Source organism: Pungitius pungitius, chromosome 13, assembly GCF_949316345.1.
Source record: "Pungitius pungitius chromosome 13, fPunPun2.1, whole genome shotgun sequence".
In the NCBI taxonomy this organism is placed as follows: Eukaryota; Metazoa; Chordata; class Actinopteri; order Perciformes; family Gasterosteidae; genus Pungitius; species Pungitius pungitius.
Window position 1 is genome coordinate 10,096,319 of NC_084912.1, and position 23,192 is coordinate 10,119,510.

The 23,192-nt window shown below is 40.2% G+C and overlaps 1 protein-coding gene across 1 annotated transcript in view; it reads right to left on the minus strand.

The window, feature by feature from the left end:
- eys (eyes shut homolog) overlaps window positions 1-23,192 on the minus strand; it is a 125,073-nt gene that overhangs the window by 44,750 nt on the left and 57,131 nt on the right. The window contains exons 26-36 of the mRNA XM_037465464.2: window positions 21,752-21,848; window positions 21,213-21,320; window positions 19,827-19,972; window positions 14,592-14,763; window positions 14,217-14,295; window positions 13,655-13,854; window positions 11,360-11,484; window positions 10,673-10,797; window positions 10,048-10,255; window positions 2,152-2,342; window positions 1,918-2,009 (exon numbers count right to left, since the gene is read on the minus strand). Coding sequence (XP_037321361.2) covers window positions 1,918-2,009; window positions 2,152-2,342; window positions 10,048-10,255; window positions 10,673-10,797; window positions 11,360-11,484; window positions 13,655-13,854; window positions 14,217-14,295; window positions 14,592-14,763; window positions 19,827-19,972; window positions 21,213-21,320; window positions 21,752-21,848 — 1,543 coding nt within the window. The remainder of the gene's footprint in view (window positions 1-1,917; window positions 2,010-2,151; window positions 2,343-10,047; window positions 10,256-10,672; window positions 10,798-11,359; window positions 11,485-13,654; window positions 13,855-14,216; window positions 14,296-14,591; window positions 14,764-19,826; window positions 19,973-21,212; window positions 21,321-21,751; window positions 21,849-23,192) is intronic.

Here is a 23,192-nt window from a genome sequence, read left to right on the forward strand (position 1 = left end):
GTTTAAAAATAAAATGATCACTAATCCTTTTGAGGCGCGACTGCTGTCCTCCACCCCTTCATAGATTTCAGAAACCAATTCTCCACTTTGAAACACCAGGGGAGAACTGATAATTACCTAAGTACAGATTCTGGACTAACCATCCTCAGCTCGAGGGTTCTCGGGGCCATCGATGCTCATGTCTCCTCTCCAGCGTCTCTTGATACCCCTTGTTCCCTGAGTGGAAGCCACGAGGTCCGCCAAGCAATCTAGTCTGATTTGTTAAGCCTGTGCTTTGCAGCGCCGTTGCATATGGCGGCTAAACACTCGGGGCACTAACTCGGAGCTGCATAAGTCCTTCCTCTAGAGCCAGCGTGGAGAAGCGGTTAATTTAGAAGCAGTCTGCCACGGCGGCCTGGCCAGCAGCCAGAGGGCACTGTGCTCGACGTCCTTGAGAAGTCAGCCCCACCGGGTTTCTATTTAACATATTGAAAAGCGTCTTTGACGGGAAGATATATTAAAAGTCTATAATGAGTTAGGCGGTGACGTTGAGGATGGCCACGGCGTTGTAGCTCTGGGTCAAACCAGACAAAGATGGACGGACTCGGCCATCAGACAATTACAAAGAATTTGCTTTGTGACACCAGGAACCATTTTTCCATTCTCTCGCCCCTCTAGTTATGACAGCTCTCTTTCTTGCAATGTCTCCAAGGGTTTGGTAGAGAACATTATGATTGATTCATACTGCTGTTGTATTTTTACAGCAGAAAAAAAAAAAAAAAAAAACGGGGTGGGGTGGAGCCTTGCCACCCCTTGGACTTGATAGGCCTCCTTAGCTGCACTCGCATATTTAGGGCAGTGCAGCGTTCTGCCAGGAGACACCAGGCCACCTTCCCGATCAGCCTCGTTTCCACAGGAGATCACCTGCTCACCTTTGCCACAGCGTGTTCAAAATCACCTTCAGTACTTCTTCTCTTCTGAAAACGTAATCCTCTACCCGAATGCATGTCATTCTCTGTATATTAATTTTTTAGTTGAGCCTAACAAAACAGAATGTTGTTTTCATAAATGATTTAGTGCGCTCAAACAGAACAGTTGAAAAGGCCTCTTTGCCACGATGAATACAGTCTCCAAATTCTCTATTCGGTAAGAGTTGAATTCAAGCCGCTTTATTTCAGTTTTCAGCTCATACACAATAAACTTTGACTTGAAACTGAACCACATTTTTCTCATGTCAGGGCATAATGGAGAGGACTGGCAGCAAGATTGCTCATGAGCTTAGGAACAATATAACTAAAGGGGCCACAGCCTCACTTTAAATCATTTAAACATTGATTTTGTGCTTGGCTCTTGCTTGTTAATCTTTTCGTAATGAAAAACTGCAAATGAAGACTTTAGAACAGCCAATAAAACATGGTATGTGATCACTAATGCATTTTAATAGGCACATTCTGACGTTTGCTTTAGTTCTTTAAAATGTAAGCCCATTTGCTCATTTGTAATAACATCTACATTCTCAGTCTGGTGATTCCTGCCAATTATATAGCTTCCCCCAGAATTAGTTAAAGCCCTTTTCTACAAAAAGGCCTGGCACACTTGAAATGGGTGGATCAGTGAGGATCAAGTTAGTACCACCTGAGGTGCTAACACTATTTGATCACATTTTGTATTTTTCACTCTGTAAGTAGCGTACTGTTAATGTACCTCTTTTTCTTTTTAAGTAAAAAAAGTGTTGATAAGGACATACAGAACACACTGCATCTGGGTTGATATATGTGGAAATAAAACCTGTAAATGAAAAGCTCTAACATGCTATTTGAATTTATTATTTCAGATGTAAAAAAATAAATAAAAAAAGACATTCTCATTGCAGTGGAACACAGATCTCCACCTTCACACTGAAATCAAAAGTATATAAGAATATAACAAAGAACATACCTGATATTAACAATGTGAAGCTTGCCATCAGCAACGTGAATGAATGTATTAATCCAGGCAACCTCTTCATCGTCGCTACAGCCAAATTGATACTGAAAGAGACAGTTAAAAAGACGTTATTGCTCAATGAACTGTATACATTGTCTGTCATGGGTAAACATGACTGCAATGAATGCAGTAATTAAATAACTAGAATACAATCAAGCATACTAACGACATAACATGAGTGATTACCTGCAGGTTTCCATCCAGGATGAAGAGTTTCATGAAAAAGGAATCCCTGTTAGCGGGTCCTTGGTCCACATAAAGTATGGTTCCATGGGTGACTTGAGCTTGAAATCTCAAAGTAATGTTATTGAGTTCGCTGAGGTCAATACCGTCAAACTCCATGAATGATTTCCCAAAGAACTGAATGTAGCTTGAATCTGGAAAATACAAAACATAGAAAAGCAGAGAAAATGTGTAAAAGGTCTCAAAAAGGTTCTGCTATGACTCGATTGACCTCTGAAAGATTTTGCGCTCCTTCACAGGGAGGTCAGGGCACGGGGTGACAGACACACAGGAACCTCACTATTAGTGCTGTCCAGGGCCGATGCTTGTTGCCACTGAGGTTTCAACATGGACTTTTGGTGGTTTTGTTATTGTGCAGTTGCACTCTACAGCTACTTTGCTGTGATCCTCTACTCATGACTGCAGAATACATGAAAAAAGAGGATTTGCAGGGACAATCCTTCGAACTTTCATACATTTTCTCCCATCTGTAAAATCGTTTTTTGGAAAACACTTGTTTTGACAGGTAAAAAAAAGGCTCATTTTGTCCATGTTCTCCATGTTTTGTCTGTGAAAACGGGTCAAAACTGTTTTGGCGGATAAGAATTTTTTTTTCTAAGTGATTCTACAGTTGATTATATTTTTTCTGAGTATAGTTATACAGTTAGTGACCTTTAAGTGGACTACAATGCATACTAAAAACTAATATTTTACTTGCCAGGGGTGCCATTAGGTCTTCAGTATATGGAAAATATATTAGAGATTTGATAATGGAAATACAACATTGGTAAAAAATACCATAAACTTTAGGCATATTGTAATATAAATGCACAAAACTACATTGTCTTAATTCTCTTTTCAAGTGTTCCTATTGGTCTACACATGCAAAACAAGACAGCATCACAGCGTCATAGTTGCCGATACTAAAATATTAAAATCATTAAATAAATTAAACAAAGCTTTAACCTTCCATGGCCTCCTGTGCCTTTCGGTGAGGTTATACCTCCAGAATGGAATAGTTCAAGTCAAATGATAGACGTCCCTCTGGAAAACCAAACGGAAAAACTAAGATAACTGAGTTGGCTGGAGGCGGATTGGAGTTGTTTTAAGTAACAAAGGTTAAAACCGGGGTGAAAGCAGCTTCCTGCATGAACCCTTCAACAACCCTTTCCGATCATATTTCCTGCAACAAAACATCTGCTCACACAGGTCAACATAGTTAGCTATCGAATACATGCTGGTTGTGGGATTTTCTAAATTGTATTATTAGCCTACTGCTAGCAACCTCAACTTTCCTCAAGGTCCTGAAATCAAGTGTTGTGGTATTTTGTTTGATAGGCTGTTGTTTCCTGCTAAACTCTCTCAAGTAATAAAACATTGTAGTGTTTGATGTTGTTGAGTTTTAACACAATGGCGGTAGAAGGAACTACTTCACCCACAGGATTAACTGCCAACCAAACGAGTCATTGCAAAATAATCAAAATATTTAATAAACAGAAAACATAATCCAAATCAATGTTGTATCCAAAGCGGATTGTTTTGTTTGGAAATAAACAAGTGATTTTACTCTCTTGGTATCCAAATGTCGCAATCTTATGCCGTTGATTTATTTCTTCACTTTGATTAAATAGCTTGAAATGACTGATGTGCCAAGTTATTATTGTCATAAAGTGGGAATAAAACCCAGCCAACATAACCAGAACATCACAGACCATGCACTCTACATGTTGTGTAAGATGTAAACATGAAATGTGCCCGACAAAAACACTGTCAGCTTAAAGTGACAAATATGCAGCGCAGGCGATAGTGTGGGAAGCTAAAAAGTAGATAATTATTCATTTGATAGCAGAAAAAAGCTTTAAAAGCTCTTAGTAGCTTCAGAGTTTTTTCCCTCCTGCTTTACAGGCATACTGTAAATAGTGTTGGTTGCCAAAAAGATGTGAAGCATGCAAATGACCCTGTAGAGCAATCTTGGCTGAAATGAACGTATTCATACATGCCTCATTTTATAGTGGAATAACAGGGTTCATATTAACCACGAGAATGGGCAATTACGGGATATTTCAGTTAAAGTTCCAGTGCCCGCAAGCTTATTGGGGGTAGCGACGCAGACAGAGTTAAAAGACTGACACAGCCTGCAAATGGAGGCGAGCATCAGGGGCGCCGTGCTCAATATAGTTCTCATTTGAAGGAAGCGCTGCAATTTTTTTTTAAAGTCAAACCGAGAGCCTGTTAAAATGAAAAGCATTACTGGATGCACCTGTGTCCAAAAGAAAATCCATACATTAGAAAAATCAGCAAAACGCCGTAATTATTCGAGCAGCTGCTGCAAGTCAGAACCTTTATCAATATTTGTTCCTTCTCAATTCCCAAAGGGTTACAGCTTCTTTGATCCGACAGGGGGCCCAACAACCTAAATACCCCTACGACTTAAGGAGAGCAACACCACCAATACCTTGAGGACCAAAAATAGAGTTATTACGAGGATTCCTACTGTGACCTGGGAATTAATGAGGATGAACGCACGCGGCAACGATGCTGTGCAGTCGCCCGCCTGACTTCTGACAAAAGGGTTTACCAACGCTGATGATGGGAAATTACTCCCCAGAGACAAAGATATTCATTCATTTCAAACCGTTGTTTAGTCTTTTGTACTGTTGATGCGGTCTGAGGCTGCTGCCAGAAGTCTGTATCAAACCTTATTAGCAGCTATTTGCAGTCGCTCCCTCGAAAGGTCCCCTCTTTTTACAGTTTACATTGTGGCCCATCTGCCTGAATCCAAGTTGTATATGTGTACATTTTTAACGCCATCACTACCGGACTCAGCTTAAAAGCTGGGGAAAAAGTTGTCACAGTACAACAATTGTATAGATCGATATAAATCTTTCATTTTATATTTAACTCTTATTAAATACATGTCTATAAAAGATGTTAAAAAAAGATATAAGTCATATTTAATGTTACTTGGAAAGGTGGAGTACAATGATGCAGCACAGACTTTATGCAAAAGGTTAAAGCACACGACATTTCCCTGGAAAAATATAATTGGAAAAATACAAGCTTAAGATACATTAATAGGAGGATAGACTTTGGGGAACGAGATGTAATTGATGTAGACTTAATGTCCCATTTACTTTAAAAAAGGCAGGACGTAAGTTCTGTTTCATCCCTGATTTATTTCAGAGTTAATAGATTGACTGATTGAACTTGTCACAGGACCGAGATAAAACACTGGTGAGGACCTTTCTAGGACCCCTTGTCTTCTCAGAGCGCTGAGGGAAGACAAAAGATCATTGAACACTGGATGAAAAACAGCAGAAATGTGATGGAAGAAGATTTGGTTAAAATGGTTTTACCGCTGACATACACAATGGAATGAAATCCTAAATATAATATGGCCATTTATATACATATTGTGCAATTACGTCTTTGTTGTCTGGTTTCTAATGAAATAACTGAAGAAATTACCCAGGGGACAACACTGACAGTTTCTGTACAGGAGCAAAAAGGACATCAAGTGCAGCTATAATGTCAGCTTTGTTTTCCATCGAGAGCAGCTTTTTTCAATAAAATGTCTTAACTGAGCTGTGAACATCATTCGGACGTCATTAGCTAATTCACTAAAAGTATCAAAATGGTTTCAGGCAAACTGCCTAATTATTCCTACACAGGAACATTTATTAGCAGTAGACAGAACAAGTGCTCGCGTGTTAAACTGAAGGTCAACAAGGTGATGGCCCAGAGAAAGGCGCCGCATGTTTCATAAGGACCAACCTCTTACTCATCAACTTGAATTTAAGGGAGCTTAAGTAATTTATTCCCGCCACACATGGCAGCAGAAGATAACAGCTTCACCTGTCCTGATCACTCCAAGGAAAGGCAACCAAATTGTGGCTTAGCTGCAGTAAGCCTTCCTCCACCAGCAGTGTCCTCTGCAGATACCCATCAGCTCTCATACTGTAGAGCAAAAATACTGGGGAGCTCAGCATTGAATGTTGAGAGCTGGGGGCCAAAAATACGGTGGCCGAGAAGGTTCAGACAAATACAAAAGCAACAACACAACCGCAAACGCCACAACACAACACGAACGCCGCAACACGAAAATACAAAAGCCACATCACAACCGCAAATGCCACAACGCAACACGAACGCCGCAACGCAACGCGAAAGCGAAAACGGAAGTAGCTGCCCACGGGAGCGAGCGTATTTTGGAGGAACGCCCACGGGAGCGAGCGTATTTTGGAGGAACGGAGCTGGAGGATGCCAGATCGTTTAAGAAGTAAGTGAAACATGATTCCTTACTTTAACTGTAGCCGCAAGGAATCATGTTTCACTTACTTCTTAAACGATCTGGCATCCTCCAGCTCCGGTGTTACGTGCCGACTGGGTTTTTGAACCTACTGGTTTGGCTACGCGTGCGTGTTTGTTTTGCCCCGACAGCGGCAGATGTTGTCTGCCTCGGTCACCTGATCCGTCACACAGTCGCAAACATATTTCTGAAAATGTTCAAAATGCATCCCATATCCAATGCAGCGATTATGATTGTATAAGTGAGCACTACATCACTGCTACGTATAAAGAAATAAATAAAAGAACATACGTTTATTAAAAGATCGCCACAACCTGGATTCGAACTCGCAGTCGAGCAAAATAGCAAAACTTTATAAGACGGCGGCGCTACGCCGTCGGCCAACCGAGCTGTCAAATGCCGCTACTGATTTCACTACTTATCATGAAATTGCAAATCGTCAGTGGCAAGAACATCTTTTGGTTCAGGGTGAGCCAAGACAACTGGTTTTTGGTGGCGTAGCGTGAAATACATAGTTCTGTCAGGTTTTCTAGCACATTGCCCAAGTAGGATTACTCTCTTAATAACATCTAAACGCGTAGCCAAACCAGTAGGTTCAAAAACCAGTCGGCACGTAACAACGGAGCTGGAAGATGCCAGATTGTTTAAGAAGTAAGTGAAACATGATTCCTTGCGGCTACAGTTAAAGTAAGGAATCATGTTTCACTTACTTCTTGAACGATCTGCCATCCTCCAGCTCCGTTCCTCCAAAATACGCTCGCTCCCGTGGGCGTTCCTCCAAAATACGCTCGCTCCCGTGGGCAGCTACTTCCGTTTTCGCTTTCGCGTTGCGTTGCGGCGTTCGTGTTGCGTTGTGGCATTTGCGGTTGTGATGTGGCTTTTGTATTTTCGTGTTGCGGCGTTCGTGTTGTGTTGTGGCATTTGCAGTTGTGATGTGCCTTTTGTATTTTGTGTTGTGGCGTTCGTGTTGCGTTGTGGCATTTGCGGTTGTGTTGTTGCTTTTGTATTTGTCTGAACCTTCTCGGCCACCGTACAAAAAAAAACAAAAAAACAACACCTTGAAAATCAGTTAAATTGCATATATTATTAATGTTATGTTTTTTTCCCAACGAAATGAATTAAATAAAACCATTTTGACCAAATCAATATTGAAGATGTGATGTTATCCTACTGTGGGTTTATGTGTTGGCCCCTGTATATAAACACTCCAAGTGACTATTTCAAAGGTTGTGGAGCAATCTCAGGTTTAAAGGAGCACTGTCAGAGTCTATTTCAAGCAGCACCGAGGGCACTGCATTCTTTTAGATGGTGACCCAGTTAGATAAGTTTGAGTTTCTGGGTCCCCTTGCTTTGAAACGTATTAACTGTGATGATGCATGTATAATGTAGAAAGACTAAAGAAATGTTTCAGTGCAAGCTTGTTTTTTTGTTTTTCTTCACCTGTGTCTTAATCCTCTTCAAACCAATGCAATCTGCACTGGATGAGAGCTGGATCAGGTGCAGCGGGTAGAACTCCATTATGTTTGGCCCAAAGTGATTTTCGGAGTGTCTCTCTGAATTGGTTCAAGCTTGTCTCCGTTCAATAGGTCTGTTTTACAGCTCCGTGAACAGTTTCAAAGGAAGACAGACCTCATCTGTCAAAGAGTAACAATCTGCCCAGGGCTCCGAATTCCTCCCCTCACATGGATGACTGAATCCAATACCAATAATGTATAACATATTGTGTTCAGGGTCTTCATTTGAGTGTTAAAGGATATAGCAACAAATAATGATTGGATCTACCATTGCCAAATTATTGTTCTCAAACTGAAATAGAAAAAGGCATTTTAGTGGCCAATACAACACTAGGTTTTAACAGGATTTTCTGGTACCACAGGTGTACAAATTACCACAATCTCTCAATCAAACCTATTATATATCATTGCCTTCCCGAAGGCTGTAAAATCACGTTTGGAGTACCGGCTCAGTTGAAGGCTCCTCTCAATCGACACTGGCAAACCTTGTGGAAAACCGTTTGGTGGGAAGGGCCAGGGAAGGAAGGCTTAGTAATTTGCCAGAAGAAAAAGAAATCTCTGGACCTCCATCAGTACAAATTGATGGATGTAATTTGGTGTCACTTTCTTGCACACTTTATGGGAATTGGAGGAATAGTTCTGTAATGGGAGTTGTGACTTGATTGAGAAACATTCATTTAACTTGATACTCTGCCACATTGCTTTTTCCAAAAAGTGAGTCTGTGTTTTGCAGTATATGAATATAATTCATAACCATATTTGTTTCCTTGAAAATAATAATGCACTCAAACAGTAAAGCATGTAGAAGCAGCATGAAACTAATTTGAACTGATGTGTAATTGCAGCTTCTTAAACATATGCAGCCTTTGAAGTTTCACACGTTTTTCACAATTAGTGGGAACTCGGCTAAACTGCATTTAAGTCGAGTAGAATACGTACGTACTCAGTAGTGGAATATTTACTCAGAACCTTTATTTAAGTACAAGTAGAAATAGAAAAACACTACAAACACAAAAGTCATGCATTCAATAGCATGGAAATATTTCTATTTGATCTAAAGAAATATACAGTAAAGGCCTACATGTTCAATGAATAATTTGAGTGGAGATATTTAAGCCACACTCAGCACAGAGTTCTCATTGGATGAGGGTCGCAGAGTATTCCCGCGATATAACAACCCTACCTCCTATAGCGCGGGACAATACGAACAGCGTGTCACCCCGCGCTATTCAGTTTAGCATCGAAGGTGGCGCGCACAACGTTGTTGCATTTCAGAAAAACTGGAAACTTTTGCTGGTTGAACAATGGACTCCCCACCAACTCTCAGAGGGAGGAAAACCAGAAGATCCGATCCTTTCACTTCCAAAGAATTCTCGCTGCCAAACAGATAATTGGCACCAGAAGTTTAAAAAGGAAACTAAAAAGTACCATATAGACCACGACAAAGTAATCTCAGAGAGACAAGCGGCTTGTGCCTGGTCAGAGTGTGTCTTTATCCTTGTTTGTTTGTGTGAAAAAAAACACACTTTCAGTGATGAGGGTTATAAATAACTTAGCTTCTTTCCGCTGCACCACCGGGAAGAGATTTAAAATTGAAATGTCCACATAACCGCTGCCGCTCGCTCCATTATTCTGTCTCTACCGGTCGGTTCATGTTAGCGCTCTGCAGTAGTCTTTGGCCCGCCCCCAAATGCTCTCATTAGTCGAGACGTGTGATGACGCCCATCCCAAGCCAATTAATGCGATAACGACGCATTGACTTGCCAGCCCTATACACCTCATGAAGCTGACTGAAAGGATGCCCCGAGTGTACAAAGCTGTCAAAGTAAAAGGAGGCTCCTTTGAATAATCTAAAATACATAACATTCTGGTTTGGCGAGTGTTTCTTCTTTAATATTAATCTACAATCTAAATAAAAGGAAAAAGCAAAGAAAAACCATTTAATGAGAAGGAAATAGTTATCATAGCTATTAGTTTATTTGAGTGAAACAATAAAGTATAAACAGTACCATAAAAGGGATTTACCAGACTACATACCTGCAGACCTCTCCGCTGCTCGTGCTATGTCGAGTGTTGGCACCCTCGGTGTGGCGCCGCGACTGGAATTCTTGACTACAGTCACCAAGGTAACCGCATCCGTAACAGGAGGCAGGCAGCTGACCTTGTTGATGCCATCTACACAGGAAAATGCTTCTGGACATGGATTCAACAGGCAGTCATCATAGTTGTGCTCACAGATCCTCCCCTGTGTATGGAAAATAGACAGCCTTCAGATGTGTCCCATATCGCCACAATGAGATGCTAAATACGATGCATTTGAATAATTAAGTTTGCATTAAGTAGGGAGCAGGAGGTTATATAACCGTCTTTTTAAAACTTCAAAACCATGTGATGAAAGATCAAATCTGATTACTGACGATTCAAAAGGTGTCTGTGTGTGAGGTTAATATTAGAATGATGAATAGTTCATCCGAGGTAAATTGTTTGCAATAACAGTAGTTAAAGAGTTAAGGAATATTATGTTGCTTTAGTGGGAATATAATAATTGATGATCTAGTAAGAACGTGCCAGAAGAGGATTTAAGACAGGAGGGTGCAAGAGGGAAAAGGTTAATAAAAAGAAAAAAAGACAAGGAGTTGGGGAATAAGGTGGGGAGCCTCACCACAAATCCAGGACGACAGAAACAGGTGTAGCCGTATCCTGGATCATTCTCAATGCATATCCCCTGGTTGCAGGGCTGTGGAAGGCACTCATTAATGTCCTCCTCACAGTGAAGGCCTGTCCAACCTGCCAGGAACAAAAGCCCACAGAGTGCCGTTGTGAGCCTGGGCTCTCCCACTTCCACCCTCTGAAGTGAATATCAATCAGATTCTCCTACATTGATTTGCTTCTTTTTTTGGGGTTCACACACTTACAAAGACAAGAAAAGGCTTTCACTAAAGAGTAAGATGCCACATACATTTTAATGAGCCAATACCACTTTTTTTTCTTAGTACTACATGTCTACAATTGCCCCTTATAGAAAAGAAGATGACTTTAGAATGGCTTTGAGGCACAAAAGCTACGTAGGAGAATTGTCAGTGTTACTCCAAGTGGACTATTTGAATCCAATATGGCCATTCTTGAAGTATTAACTTAAAGTGCAGTTTACCTTACAAAAAGAAAAAACCTCTTTAACACATCTGTGGCAGAGTGGACTGACTCACAAAATGTCCTTCCATTAAGGCTCCATCTTATGAATGTTGTGGAGGGTTTCATTAAACAGGTGGTATGAAAGGGAAAGAAAGCTACTTTGGTTGCCTCATTTCTAAGCAAATTGAGGAACTCACAGGATGTCCGACTGACTCACCTGACCTGCAGTGGCAGACGTAGCTATTAATAAGATCTTGGCAAATGGCTCCGTTGTGGCAGGGAGCTGAGCAACATTCGTTAACATCCACTTCACAGAAATCCCCCATGAAACCTGGTGGACAGCTAAGAAAACATATCACGCTTTGTAAATCAGGATGCTGTCTTTCAGCACTGCATCCGTTAAAACAGACCTTATTTATATATATTTTTAAAAACTGTCAGTAGTATATTCTTATTAAAAAGTATATTTTTCAAAATAGACAAAATCTGCAAAAGGCAGTGACATTTGTAAAGCTGATGATAAACTGAAGCGTGGGTTCAAGTCAAACTGAAACTAAGGAACTGCTTTCAAGTTTCAAGATTCATATATTGTTCCTATTTCTATTTTAAATAACTGTACTCTACACCTACAGAGAAATAAGACACTTTCTGTAGCGCTTAGCAGTTCCTGTTCTATATAAAAACAGCTAAAGTCCGTACATCTGGATTCTCCCCTAAGAAAGAAATAGCAATCAATTAGTCCAGCGAGCACATTGTATTCTGAATATTCAACAACAAATCCACAAATAAACATTGAGGGACCAATGAATGCTTTGGAGTCCTGACACAGAGTGTTTCAATACCATCGCCTACATAGCCCAGTATCGTTTCAATTAGAGATATTATTCAACCTTTCTCTTGAGTTTTTAAATCCGCTGTAGCTGAAAAAATCTTATTATAAATTTTATTTATCTATCATCCAATTTGTTTCACATCTCTTGGTTACCTTGTTCGGCTTCCTTATCCATAAATGGTTATATTGGTAATATATTAATATTTTTGTAATAAGCCTCTAGGTCTTTATTTTGGTTAGTTGGTTAGTTATTTACTGGATTGTCCTCCCTCACATGGTCGTGTCTTGATTCTGTGCAGGAACAGTCGATAACGAGGCTAAATGAGAATCCCTGAAGCTCACATGATTGAAGAGGAGCTGGCTCTCAGTGTGTTGGCTGACAGTGGACTTATGATTTCAGTCTTGGCTCTAATTATTATAACTGGGTCGACAACACAAAGCTCATAATTTCAACATGAGCATTTTGTAATTTAGTGAAAAGAAATGTTTTATTTTTCTTTTGTTGAAATACAAAGTCGAAAAGCTTTGATAGAATGAAAAAATTCATTCTTTTATGCATTTAACAACTACATCGGCGGCACTAACTCAAGAGGAAGGTCAAGAGAGGATAAAACATAACGGACATATTGAGCGGTGCATAAAATCCACAGGTACCCAAATTGAAAATGTACTGTACATGTGTGGAAATGTTTTTTCTTTTACGGAGCTGCTGATCTGAAGAGGATGAGCTACAGCTTGAGCAAAAAGGGGTACCGCTCCATTCTGCAGATGTCATCCCCACTGGCTTTAAGTTTTCTAGAAGAGAAGTCATTTTCCAGATGGCCAATGAGCCTGATCATGCATCAAAGCTACCTGAGGCCAAAGGAACTGCTGACTTGGATGGATTTCCAATTCACGATCATCAGACCGTGAACATCTTTGGGAATATGTGACATCAGAAAATGTGACAGAAGCAAAACAATGTAAAGAACCAATGCAGGATGTCAGAATAACCACTAACATTTGTTTGGAGATTCAATAACTGGAAAATTACTCTTTGGGAATTGACTTTAGTATGATGATATACACCAGAGGTTTTAGACTTCTTTTGCTGAAAAAATGAAAAAAAAATGAATGTGAAAAACAACACTGTAATTGATGTATTGCAGATGTTGTCTGGCAAAGAATCCATTGCATGACTGGTTTCATATTTCAGCAGACTTGTCCGTGCCAGTCTGATCAAACATCTCCATTCAAGTGGAAAACGTATGTGGAATGTACATCCACATAAAATCTTAGAAATGCAAATAAGAACATTATATTCTCTCACAAAAAGTTGGGAACCTGCTGTCATTCTATCACTAAACAGCTATATCGGTATTTATGCTTTGTATTTATTTTCATTGTCTTTAAATAAGCCAAATCAAACATCTTGATTGATTGCTGAATTCAAACAAGACCAACGACAAGTTCCAAGTACCATAATTAACTAAGTTCATCTCCAAAAATCAAAGTGGACCCAATGCACAATCCTCATGTTGCAGATCATTTGGACACTAAAAAGACATTCATCTGTGAATGCACATCTCACGCTATTTTGCCTTTTCCCAACCTACACCCGCCATCCACATTCTTAACTCAATTCGTTTCAGTATCATTTCATCAAAGCAGTAAAATACTTCTAGGAATGGTCCAACCCACCTGCATGTAAAGTTTGATCCTTCTCCGTCGATGCAGGAGGCTCCATTAAAACACAGTGAGACATTAAAAGTGGTTTCTTTACAGACATCTATATCATTCATGCAGTTTTTTCCTGTGTAGCCATCCTGACAGAAGCAAGCATATTTATCAATGAGATCCACACATGAGCCTCCGTTCGAACAGGGACTGGAAGCACATTCCTGGAAATTAAAAGACAATGACACTTTACCAACTAGAGATTTGACAGATCCAACCGTGACATGCACAATTTCACAGCTCAAATGCATAGTGTCATCAAAAAAAGAAAAAGCCATAACGTTGGTTTTGAATACTCCGACATTGTAACTCAATTTTTTGTCTCTAGAGTTCAGCGCAAGCGGTGGTTTAAATCAATGCAGCATTAAACAGCTTTTTATTTTAATCAGATATTCGCACAATGCTTACATGATCCTGGTAGTTCAATAGACTTATGTGGTACAACAACCAATAGAGTAAAGGCCACATTAATATTAGCCTCATAAAGCATGGAAGGCTTTTGGTTCATTAATCAAGCTCAACTCACGTCAACGTTTGTTTCACATCTGCTGCCAATCCATCCGGATTCGCAGAGACAGGAGAATGAATTCACTCCGTCTTCACAGCTGAGGAGGACACAACAGATTGGGGTTGGCATCGGTTCGTCAACAGAACGAAATGAACCCAAACGCGTGTATGTTGCTCTGTAGTTCATTCAGAATCCTTACAGACAGATGGGACCTATTGAATGATTAAGTATTTCCCATTTAATGGAAATAATTACTTTAATTTAGAGACCATAGAGCAAGTGACATATGTCTCGACTCACTGCGCTCGGAAGGAGTGTAATTACAAATAATTCCATGCAATTTCCACCCTCCTTTTGTAGTCTCTCTCTTCCAAATGACACCAAATTCTGTACCTCCCGTGAAGACAAGGCGCTGATAAGCATTCCTCAATGTTGGTTTCACATTGCAGCCCGACGAAGCCATCAACACACAAGCAGTGGTATTGATTAGGCGCATCAATACATTTCCCACGATTTCGGCATGGGTTTGCAACACAGTCGTCGATGTCAACTCCACACCGTGCGCCTAGGGAATGAAGGGTTTGTTAAGACATTGCATAAGGAGTTAGAAAAAAAAAAAACTCAATGAAAGTATTTGCAATTTGCCAACTAGATACTAATCCTCCAACATCTCTGGATGGGAACTGCGTTTTGTGCATCTAGACACCATCTCACGTCCTCGGGGACGTGGTCCTGTTTTTATCCTGTTTTGTGAGTTCAACAAAACTTAGAGGAATAGACCATGAACTTGAGACACAAGATCCACCCATGACCAATATCTCACCGCTTGTCTTTTACGGACACATTTGGACATTGTTGTTGTGGTATTCATGAAGAGCAAACATAACTTTCAAACAATTCACATTCAATAACAAAATTACTTGTTACTAAGTGTGAAGTACTGGTATTGTATTACTAAAGAAAATAAATGAAAGCATAATGTTCTGAAAACGATCATTTGAATATATTTTGTAATTTCATAAGGGGAAACACCTGCAGTTGTTGCCGTCTTGGCTGAAGCTAAATCAGACTTCGGAGACCCGGTGTTTTTCTTTTCCTGCATAAGTACAGGCGTAACACCACTAAATCATGTTTTGGGTGGGCGGCAGTAGCTGGTGACCAATGCATCCTGGTGCATGTAGGGACTGTCAATGAGGAATGTATGGCTTCAATGGAACACATTTATCATTAACCATGATTGGATATCCACATAACAGGTGCCGAATTTGTCCTTGCATGGATTTATTATTTAAGTTATCATCACTTAACAAAACCTTACAGATGAAAAAGATTACAAGTAAAATTGTGCAATAGTATTAAAACAAAAGAGAAAAGTTTAAAAAGTCTTTTAAAAGAAGAATCAAGATACTGGTGTCTTGAAAAATGAGACGATGCAATGAATTCAAAACAATTTTCTCAATGGGGTATTTGGAAGTATTTGTGATCATTTTATTAGTTACTTTTCTTTTGCATTAAATTTGTCATATACCTCCCTCATAGTATTCTAAAGCTTATTACGCTACATAATTCATTTAAAATTAATTTAATTTATGACTAGAACCACTTGACACACATGTGAGCTGCATCTCCAATGACTCGTCAGACGATGTACACACCTGTGTGTCTGTAGCATGTACTGTACCGGCCATCTCCCCCGTTTAAACCCTTAAAAGCCAGGAACGGGTCGATGTGGTTTCTTACAAAACCACAGGTTTGATCCTCTGAGATCAAAACACTTGTCTCCTAAAAGCCGAATACTGTGCAGAAAAAAGCTGCCTCAGCAATGTGACATGTTTTTAATCATAATTATCAAAGATGTGAGTACTGGTAGTGCATTAAAGGATTGCTGTTTTTTTCATGTCATGTTCATCCTCTCATGTTACGCCCGCATATTATTTTACTATTACTGTCAACATAACTTGAATGTTTTTAATGAAAAGGGTTTGCAATGAGAAAAAAACTAATTCAAAGTGCCTGTATCTCATACTTACATACAACACTTTAGCTTTAATTGGCAGAATCCAGTAAATCAAACCATGAAACTGAAATATTAGAAGTTTTTAACCAAGTTTAAAACTGTAGTTGTCTTCAAAATATATTGTGAACTTGTTCTAACCTGTTATTTTAATTCCAAAAGATGGATGAGCCTTGTGTGACAGATGATAGGAGTAATGGCTGTGGACAGAAACAGGTATATGAGGTAGGCGCATATCTCATAAGTAAGGAAAATGACAGATGAGCCATTAATTGTTCATAAACAGACTCTCCGCCGGCCTTGGTATCAGAACGTTGACTCGCCAATATTTAAACCAGAGATGAGACGACTGGTGGTGAATCAATTGTTTTATCAACAGATGAAAGCATCCCAAATCATTTGAAAAATTGATTATTGATTATGTGTTTCATTAAGCAAAATAGGCAAACATCCACTAGTTCACATTGAATAGATGTTTTAGCCTGTTATTTTATGTGTAAATAGATATCCCCATGGGCTTTTATTTATTGACTAAATATATAATCACCTCCTCTAAAATATTGATCAACAGATGAATTTATTGGGAAAATAATTGTTAGTTGTGGCCCCACATCAAAAATAATGTTGTTTGAATCTTTAATTTAAATTCATGACGTCTTTAAAAGTCCAGTTTAGCCAAATTTGTCCCAGAAACTGTGCCTACTGGCTACTTCCGCCATGATGTGAGGATAGAGGCAGGAGTCTGAGAGTTTGATAAACTACCCGTTTTTTTTTTTTAAGTGGGTCAACCAAGCAAACAGTTTTTACTTATTTAACAACATAAACTAAATCAATGACAAACACTTTATTTTTAAAGTGGCCATATATTTTACATGATATCCACATTCCGAGCCCAATAAAAGACTAGTGCATTTTGCAGGAATAGTCAACGCCCCCGAGAGGATTTAGTAAATGCAGCACTGAATTTATGTAAAAGTGCATCACATGCTTCACGCCCCATATAGCCTTACAGCTCAGTACCATGTCTATGAGGCACAATCCTCCATACACACTGTGAAACACCAATTGTGCTGACTCAAAAAGATGAATTGTACCTTCAAGTAACGTATATCTTAACTGTCCATCAGCCACATATAAAATAGCTATGAGGACTCACCAAGTGAGTCCGTTTTACTTACTGTTAATGCACCTTATTATTTATGCAGACCTTAAAAAAACGGCAATGAGTTTAGAGGACAAAGGGAGGGGACATTCATTTGATGGGCCACTGTGGTGAAGTCAACCAAATGAAGGATACCTGGATTAACTGTGAATATGCTTGTTACTAAGGAGCTGATGCATTATCAAAACATGTGCACGACATGAACGGACATGTAAACAAAAGCAAAAAGTTCTCTGCTGGCTGAGTCAAAAACAGACCGTGACCGGATGGGAGATTTGAGTGTCCTTTATGAACTGTTTAAAATGTTATAAAATGTTATTTACTTGATTAACATTTGTTTCCAGTGACTAACTAACCTAGTTTATATAATTACTTTGTTGCTGCCCTATAAGCTTTCTGTTTGAAACAACCCCCAAAAAAGAAATTAATTTTACCTTAAGGATTGCAGAAAAACTAAAAACATTTCTGATTTGTTCAACACACCTTTAGATCTCCTGTTTTGATGTTTTTATTTAGGTCCGATCCGAAGGACTTAACTGGGAATGGGATTACATAGTGAATAATAATTTAAATAATTTATTAATTCATAAAATGGTCTTGGGAATAATGATCAAATGCTATTCATTAAGTTCACCCAGTGAAATACTGAGTCCGCTGAAGCCTCAACGGCAAACAGCATTGCCGGGACAGGAGCTTCACCCCCCCCAAAATGTGCCGACTGAGGAAGCTACAACTAGGGCCGGATTGCACTGTACTATCACTCAGGGGAACAAGCCTCTAATGATGGGTGAAGAGAAAACACAAGGTGAAGAATAGTGGGCTTAAACTGTGATTTATATTCATCATGTGGCTGTAATGACTTCTGACCTCAGTACAGACCACAGTTAATACATTATTGCGATGGCAGAGGCTTCGAGAAAAAAACACCCTAAATAACGGTCAGAACGCTGAGATCTACGCAGCTGCCAGATGTGGTTTTTACAGAGTAAAGTACAGCATGCTTTAACAAGTCTGTCAATCTCTCACGGAGGACAGCGTTCTGGTGTAAATAGAAAGAATGGGATTATGTTGGAGACATAACTTAAGGCTGTCTTAAGTAGCGGATTCATTTCTACCAGAAACGATAAAAAAGCATTTTATCCAATGATAATGTAAAGCTTCCAGGTGGGTCACCGAGATTTAAAAAGGATTAAAAACAAATTATAAAAGATGGCAAAGGTATCAAAAAAGTCAATCGAATAATGTTCTGTTTTTTTACTTAAGTCATTTCCCCAAAATGTAAAAGAAAAAAGAAAAGCTTTAAAATAATCAGTTAATGGTCTAATACAAAGTGAAAAAGTATAAGAAATGGAGGCACTGACTTCTGACCAACAACCAGCAACTATGAAAATCCAATATGAATAGTGATGCAGGTGAGAATCAGGTGTGATTAAAGCTTAATCACATCCATGAAAGTGAGTAGATATAGCGTGACACTGAAGTATTAGTAAGCAGCTTCAACTGAGAAGTCAAAATTAATGCTGACATTCAATATGCAAAAAAAAAAAAGAGAAACTTTACTTCCCTGATGGCTGAAGCAAATAATTTGATAATACCATCAAGTGACACAACGAGTTACAGTGCTTCAGAGACAGAGGAGATGACGCGTCATACCGTCAAAGCAGAATAACATTTAAATCAATTCTAATCAGGCTACACTAACTGGATGTGATGAATCACCCTCAGACGGCACGTTTAACATTAGAAAAAGTTACACACGGCTACAGTACAGCGCAACCAACCCAATGTGTTTTTTGTAAAAAAAAAAAAAAGTTGCAATGCTGATACACGTGTTACTAGAGCAAATATATTGTACAAGTTCTAGTTGGTTGTAGCCAATCCAAACTGTGCCCCCTGGCCGCTTACTCTCTCGGGGAATCCTGTTTCCTCAGATGAGCTTAGAGCAACAGAAAAAGTAATGACTTGTACTATGCTGTGCGTAGGCCTAATAATAAAAGCTGCTTCTGTGGGAATTGGGCCACGCGTGTCAGGTTCAGCTCTCCAGAGTAGCGATACCTCAGAGACCAACCGCCCCCCAACCCCCCCCCCCCCCCCCCCGCCGCCCGCCGCCCCTTCTCTCAAATGGGGAAGGATAAATTGATGATACAGTGTGGAAGACAAATGAAATTAATCTTCCCGGTACCTGACAAGAATCGGCTTTAGGGCAGACACACACACGGACTTGCTCTAAAAGAGCTTCATATCAACGTAAGTGGAAAAAAAAAAACACGACAACCGGATTGCAGCAAAACAACATAAGCGCTCTGAGACTAAATAAGCTGATGAAATAAATGAAACTTACAGACGGGGAAATGTTTTCACCAGATAAAAACTGTCAACGTGAATTGACCTCGCTGCCTTCCCTTGGGACTCTGGTATTGATCTTGATGTCACCTGAGGGCAAAGGAGGTACCTGAGTATCCGGGGCGACAGACACACTTGAAGCCCCCGGGCGTGTTGATACAGATGCCCTCGTGTAGGCAAGGTGAAACCTCACACTCGTTCACATCCAGGTCACACAGCGTTCCGAAATAACCGGGAGGGCAAACGCAGCGGAACCTAAAGGAAGAAAACACTCGATCATTAGGAAACGCAGTGAACTCCGATCACGACCAGGGCGTTTATTTGTGTTAACTCGGGTTCTCAGAAAAAACTGCACAAGCTCTTTTGATGCAATTAACTGGCGAAAATATGTGTTACAACAACAACGTCGCATGAGAACCATTTTTCAATCTCAAACAGATAATAAAAAAAACTTGAATCATATTTGATGACTTATTACTTAAGAGCTTCATCTGTCGAGTGTGTAGTTCTGATCCCTGCCTGCAGCCGTCGGTGGATCTAACACCCCCCCGACCAAAGCCCCCAGAGGAACTGCTTGTTCTGTTTGTAAGTGGGATAACGAGGAAACAAGTCATTAGTCACATCCCTGCTCAAATCTAAACCACATCGTTTGATTTAGTAAGACCTCATTTTGAATCCTTGAGACCACAGTGAGACACTTGCGTCACGCCACGGTATTTATCACCCCACAGCGGAATTGTGCTGCCTAGTAACGTCAACTCGAAAGGCCGGACTGATGCGAGACGTCTCTGCCACACCAATTATCACTTTCTTTATCCACCCAGTTCACACGGCTGTCTGTGACAATCTGCTAGTCAACAGCCACTAGTGGCATCTACATGAGCAGACAAGAGAAACAGATGCGAGTAGACCGCAGTGTTGATTGGTCGTGCCGGTGCAGATGGACTTGTTTGCCGTGTTGGGTCGGAGAGATGGAGATGTCGGCGTGTGTAGGGTGTTCGTGGTGGGCGGCGAGGTTAAAGCACACCTGATGTGAACTCCCTGGACTGTGCAATCAGGGGGAGAGCTCCGAGCAGGGCCAGGTCACATGGGAGAAAAATCATGACGGGAGACAAACTGGAGACAAACCATTTAGGACACAAATTGGCCCTGGGACTTTGCTGCCCATCTGTCCGACTAAGCCCAGAAGCCCCGGGGCTCCCATTAAGCACAGCAGAGAGAAGCACCGGTGGAGTAAAGCCGAATCTAGATACATGATGTGCTCCTGCTGAAATCGCTCTGTCTTTAGAAAGGCAGCTTATGTGTGTCAAGGATGAAGACGGGCTTGTTATGTAAACCGGAACACTTTGAAGAGAGACGCCACAACCTTGTGCCTTTTCTTCAGAGAACGGATTGTGCTCATTGGCCTTTCCAAACAAATTTCTAATATCGGCATTTTTCTTTTTGTGCTGAGGAGCAATGTGGGAGCCATGGAGGAAATTTAATTAATACTTACTTGTTCACAAGGTCTTGACAAACGGCAGAGTTGAGGCAAGGACTAGAGCTGCACTCATTGATGTCTTCCTCACAGTGAAGGCCAGAAAACCCCATCTTACAATCACAGCTGGGTAAAAAGAGTCCTTAATATTGATATTTGGTCTCGGATGGAAATCTGTTTCCCAGTGGCACATGAACTGAATATGGGAAAATAGCCATTGACACGTAATAATAATTAAACATCACATATAGTCCAATTGCACACAAAGTGCAGTGACATCTGCATGGATTTAAACTGTTTGAACCGAGCTGCATGACAACAGCAATTAAGGCAACGTTTTTCGCTAACAATTTCACCTCATTTTGACCTGAAATGCAACATTATTAAATCCATTAAAATCCATTTGTAAAAAGGGCATGAGCTCAGAGGAAATCTTTTAAGATAATCAAAATGACATCAATAGATGTACTATTGGATGTGTTAGGGTCATCACTACAAAGCCGGACATTGTTCATGCTCCCTAAATGGAAAGCTGGTTTAGGGATGAACCTCTTTACCTGTAGGTGTTGACCCGGTCCACGCAGTCCCCTTGATTTTGGCACGGATTTGAGGCACACTCATTGGTGTCAATTTCACACCAGCTCCCTTCAAATCCTGAAAGATAGAGGAGATGGTCTTGGTTTTTCCTCCTGAAAAAACGTCAGCGTCGATGATAACAAAGACGTCGGTGAAGGCCACGTTAATGGAGCCGCTAGCCTCTGTTGCACATCTCGTCTTCTAGCTCCCGGCGCTCCCAGTTTCCCCTTTGAGAGAGTAGAAGTCTAATAATACGAATAGTGCCACAGACAGATTGGTCTGAGGGTTATTGGTTTGGGGTTGGGGGGGGGGGTCGCTGCTGTATGCATCCCTGTGCATGTGTGCGTGTGTGTGTGTGTGTGTGTGTGTGTTGCAGGGAACGCTAGCCAGTGGGGTGACATATTGTTACGATGGGTAAGAGGGAGAGGCAAAACCCAAGAGGTCCTTTGCCCTGGTTCACCAGGGGGTTGAGGGTCAGGATGGTGAAGTAGATCAACACGGCTGTTTGGTTGTACTTTTGAAGGCAGCCAGGGGAGCATGTAATGTTCAGCCTGATGGAGATGTTCCTCTGGTGCTTAGTCTCTTTATGGCTTTCTGCTGAACAAAGTAAAACAAAATTACTCGATTTATGAAGTTAAATAAGAGGTTGAGAAGACTCTGCTTAACAGAAAGCAAATTATAACCACAGAGATCAAAATTGTAAAAACCGGCTTCTGAACAAGTTGAAATTGAAATACACTCATACGCTTGTGCTTTAAATTCAGTGGTAAGTGCTTTTATTGCTTTCTTGTCTCATTGTGTTACTCTCATTTTCTTTGAGTTAAGAGCTGTATATATTTGAACTATAATGAGATTTGGCTCCTGTAAGTATAAATTATTCGCTGAGAGAAGTAAATGCATTAACAATGATGAGGTTTATAATTATTTTTGGGACAAGCACTTCTTTAATCTCGCAAATGTGAAACCTAAGTAGGTGCTTAAATATAACAATGTGTTACATCATGTTATATATATATATATTAAAGAAACATGGATAAACCAATATTAAAGTATGACAAGTTAACAAATGATTGCTACTTTAATAATACCATGTGTAAGGTTTGTCATTTTTCTCCGGCCATTTGTTCTGATACTATATGAACAACTGCAAGGCACCATTTGTAGATTGCTATTCAGCTATAATAAGACCAGTACAAATGATTATTGAAGTGTGAATTAAAGTGTTGAATAAAAAATTGATCATAAACTGGATGGAGCTCTCCTAGCTGCTTTCACTGCACATGTTTAAAATCAGCTGAAGGAAAAACATTGTGTAAGTTTATGTTGATAATGCAGAAAGACAAATTCCGTAAACAAGAGTGACTGAAACGGGGGGGGGGGGGGGGGGGGAAGTACGATATTAAGAGCGCTGTGTGCTTTTTG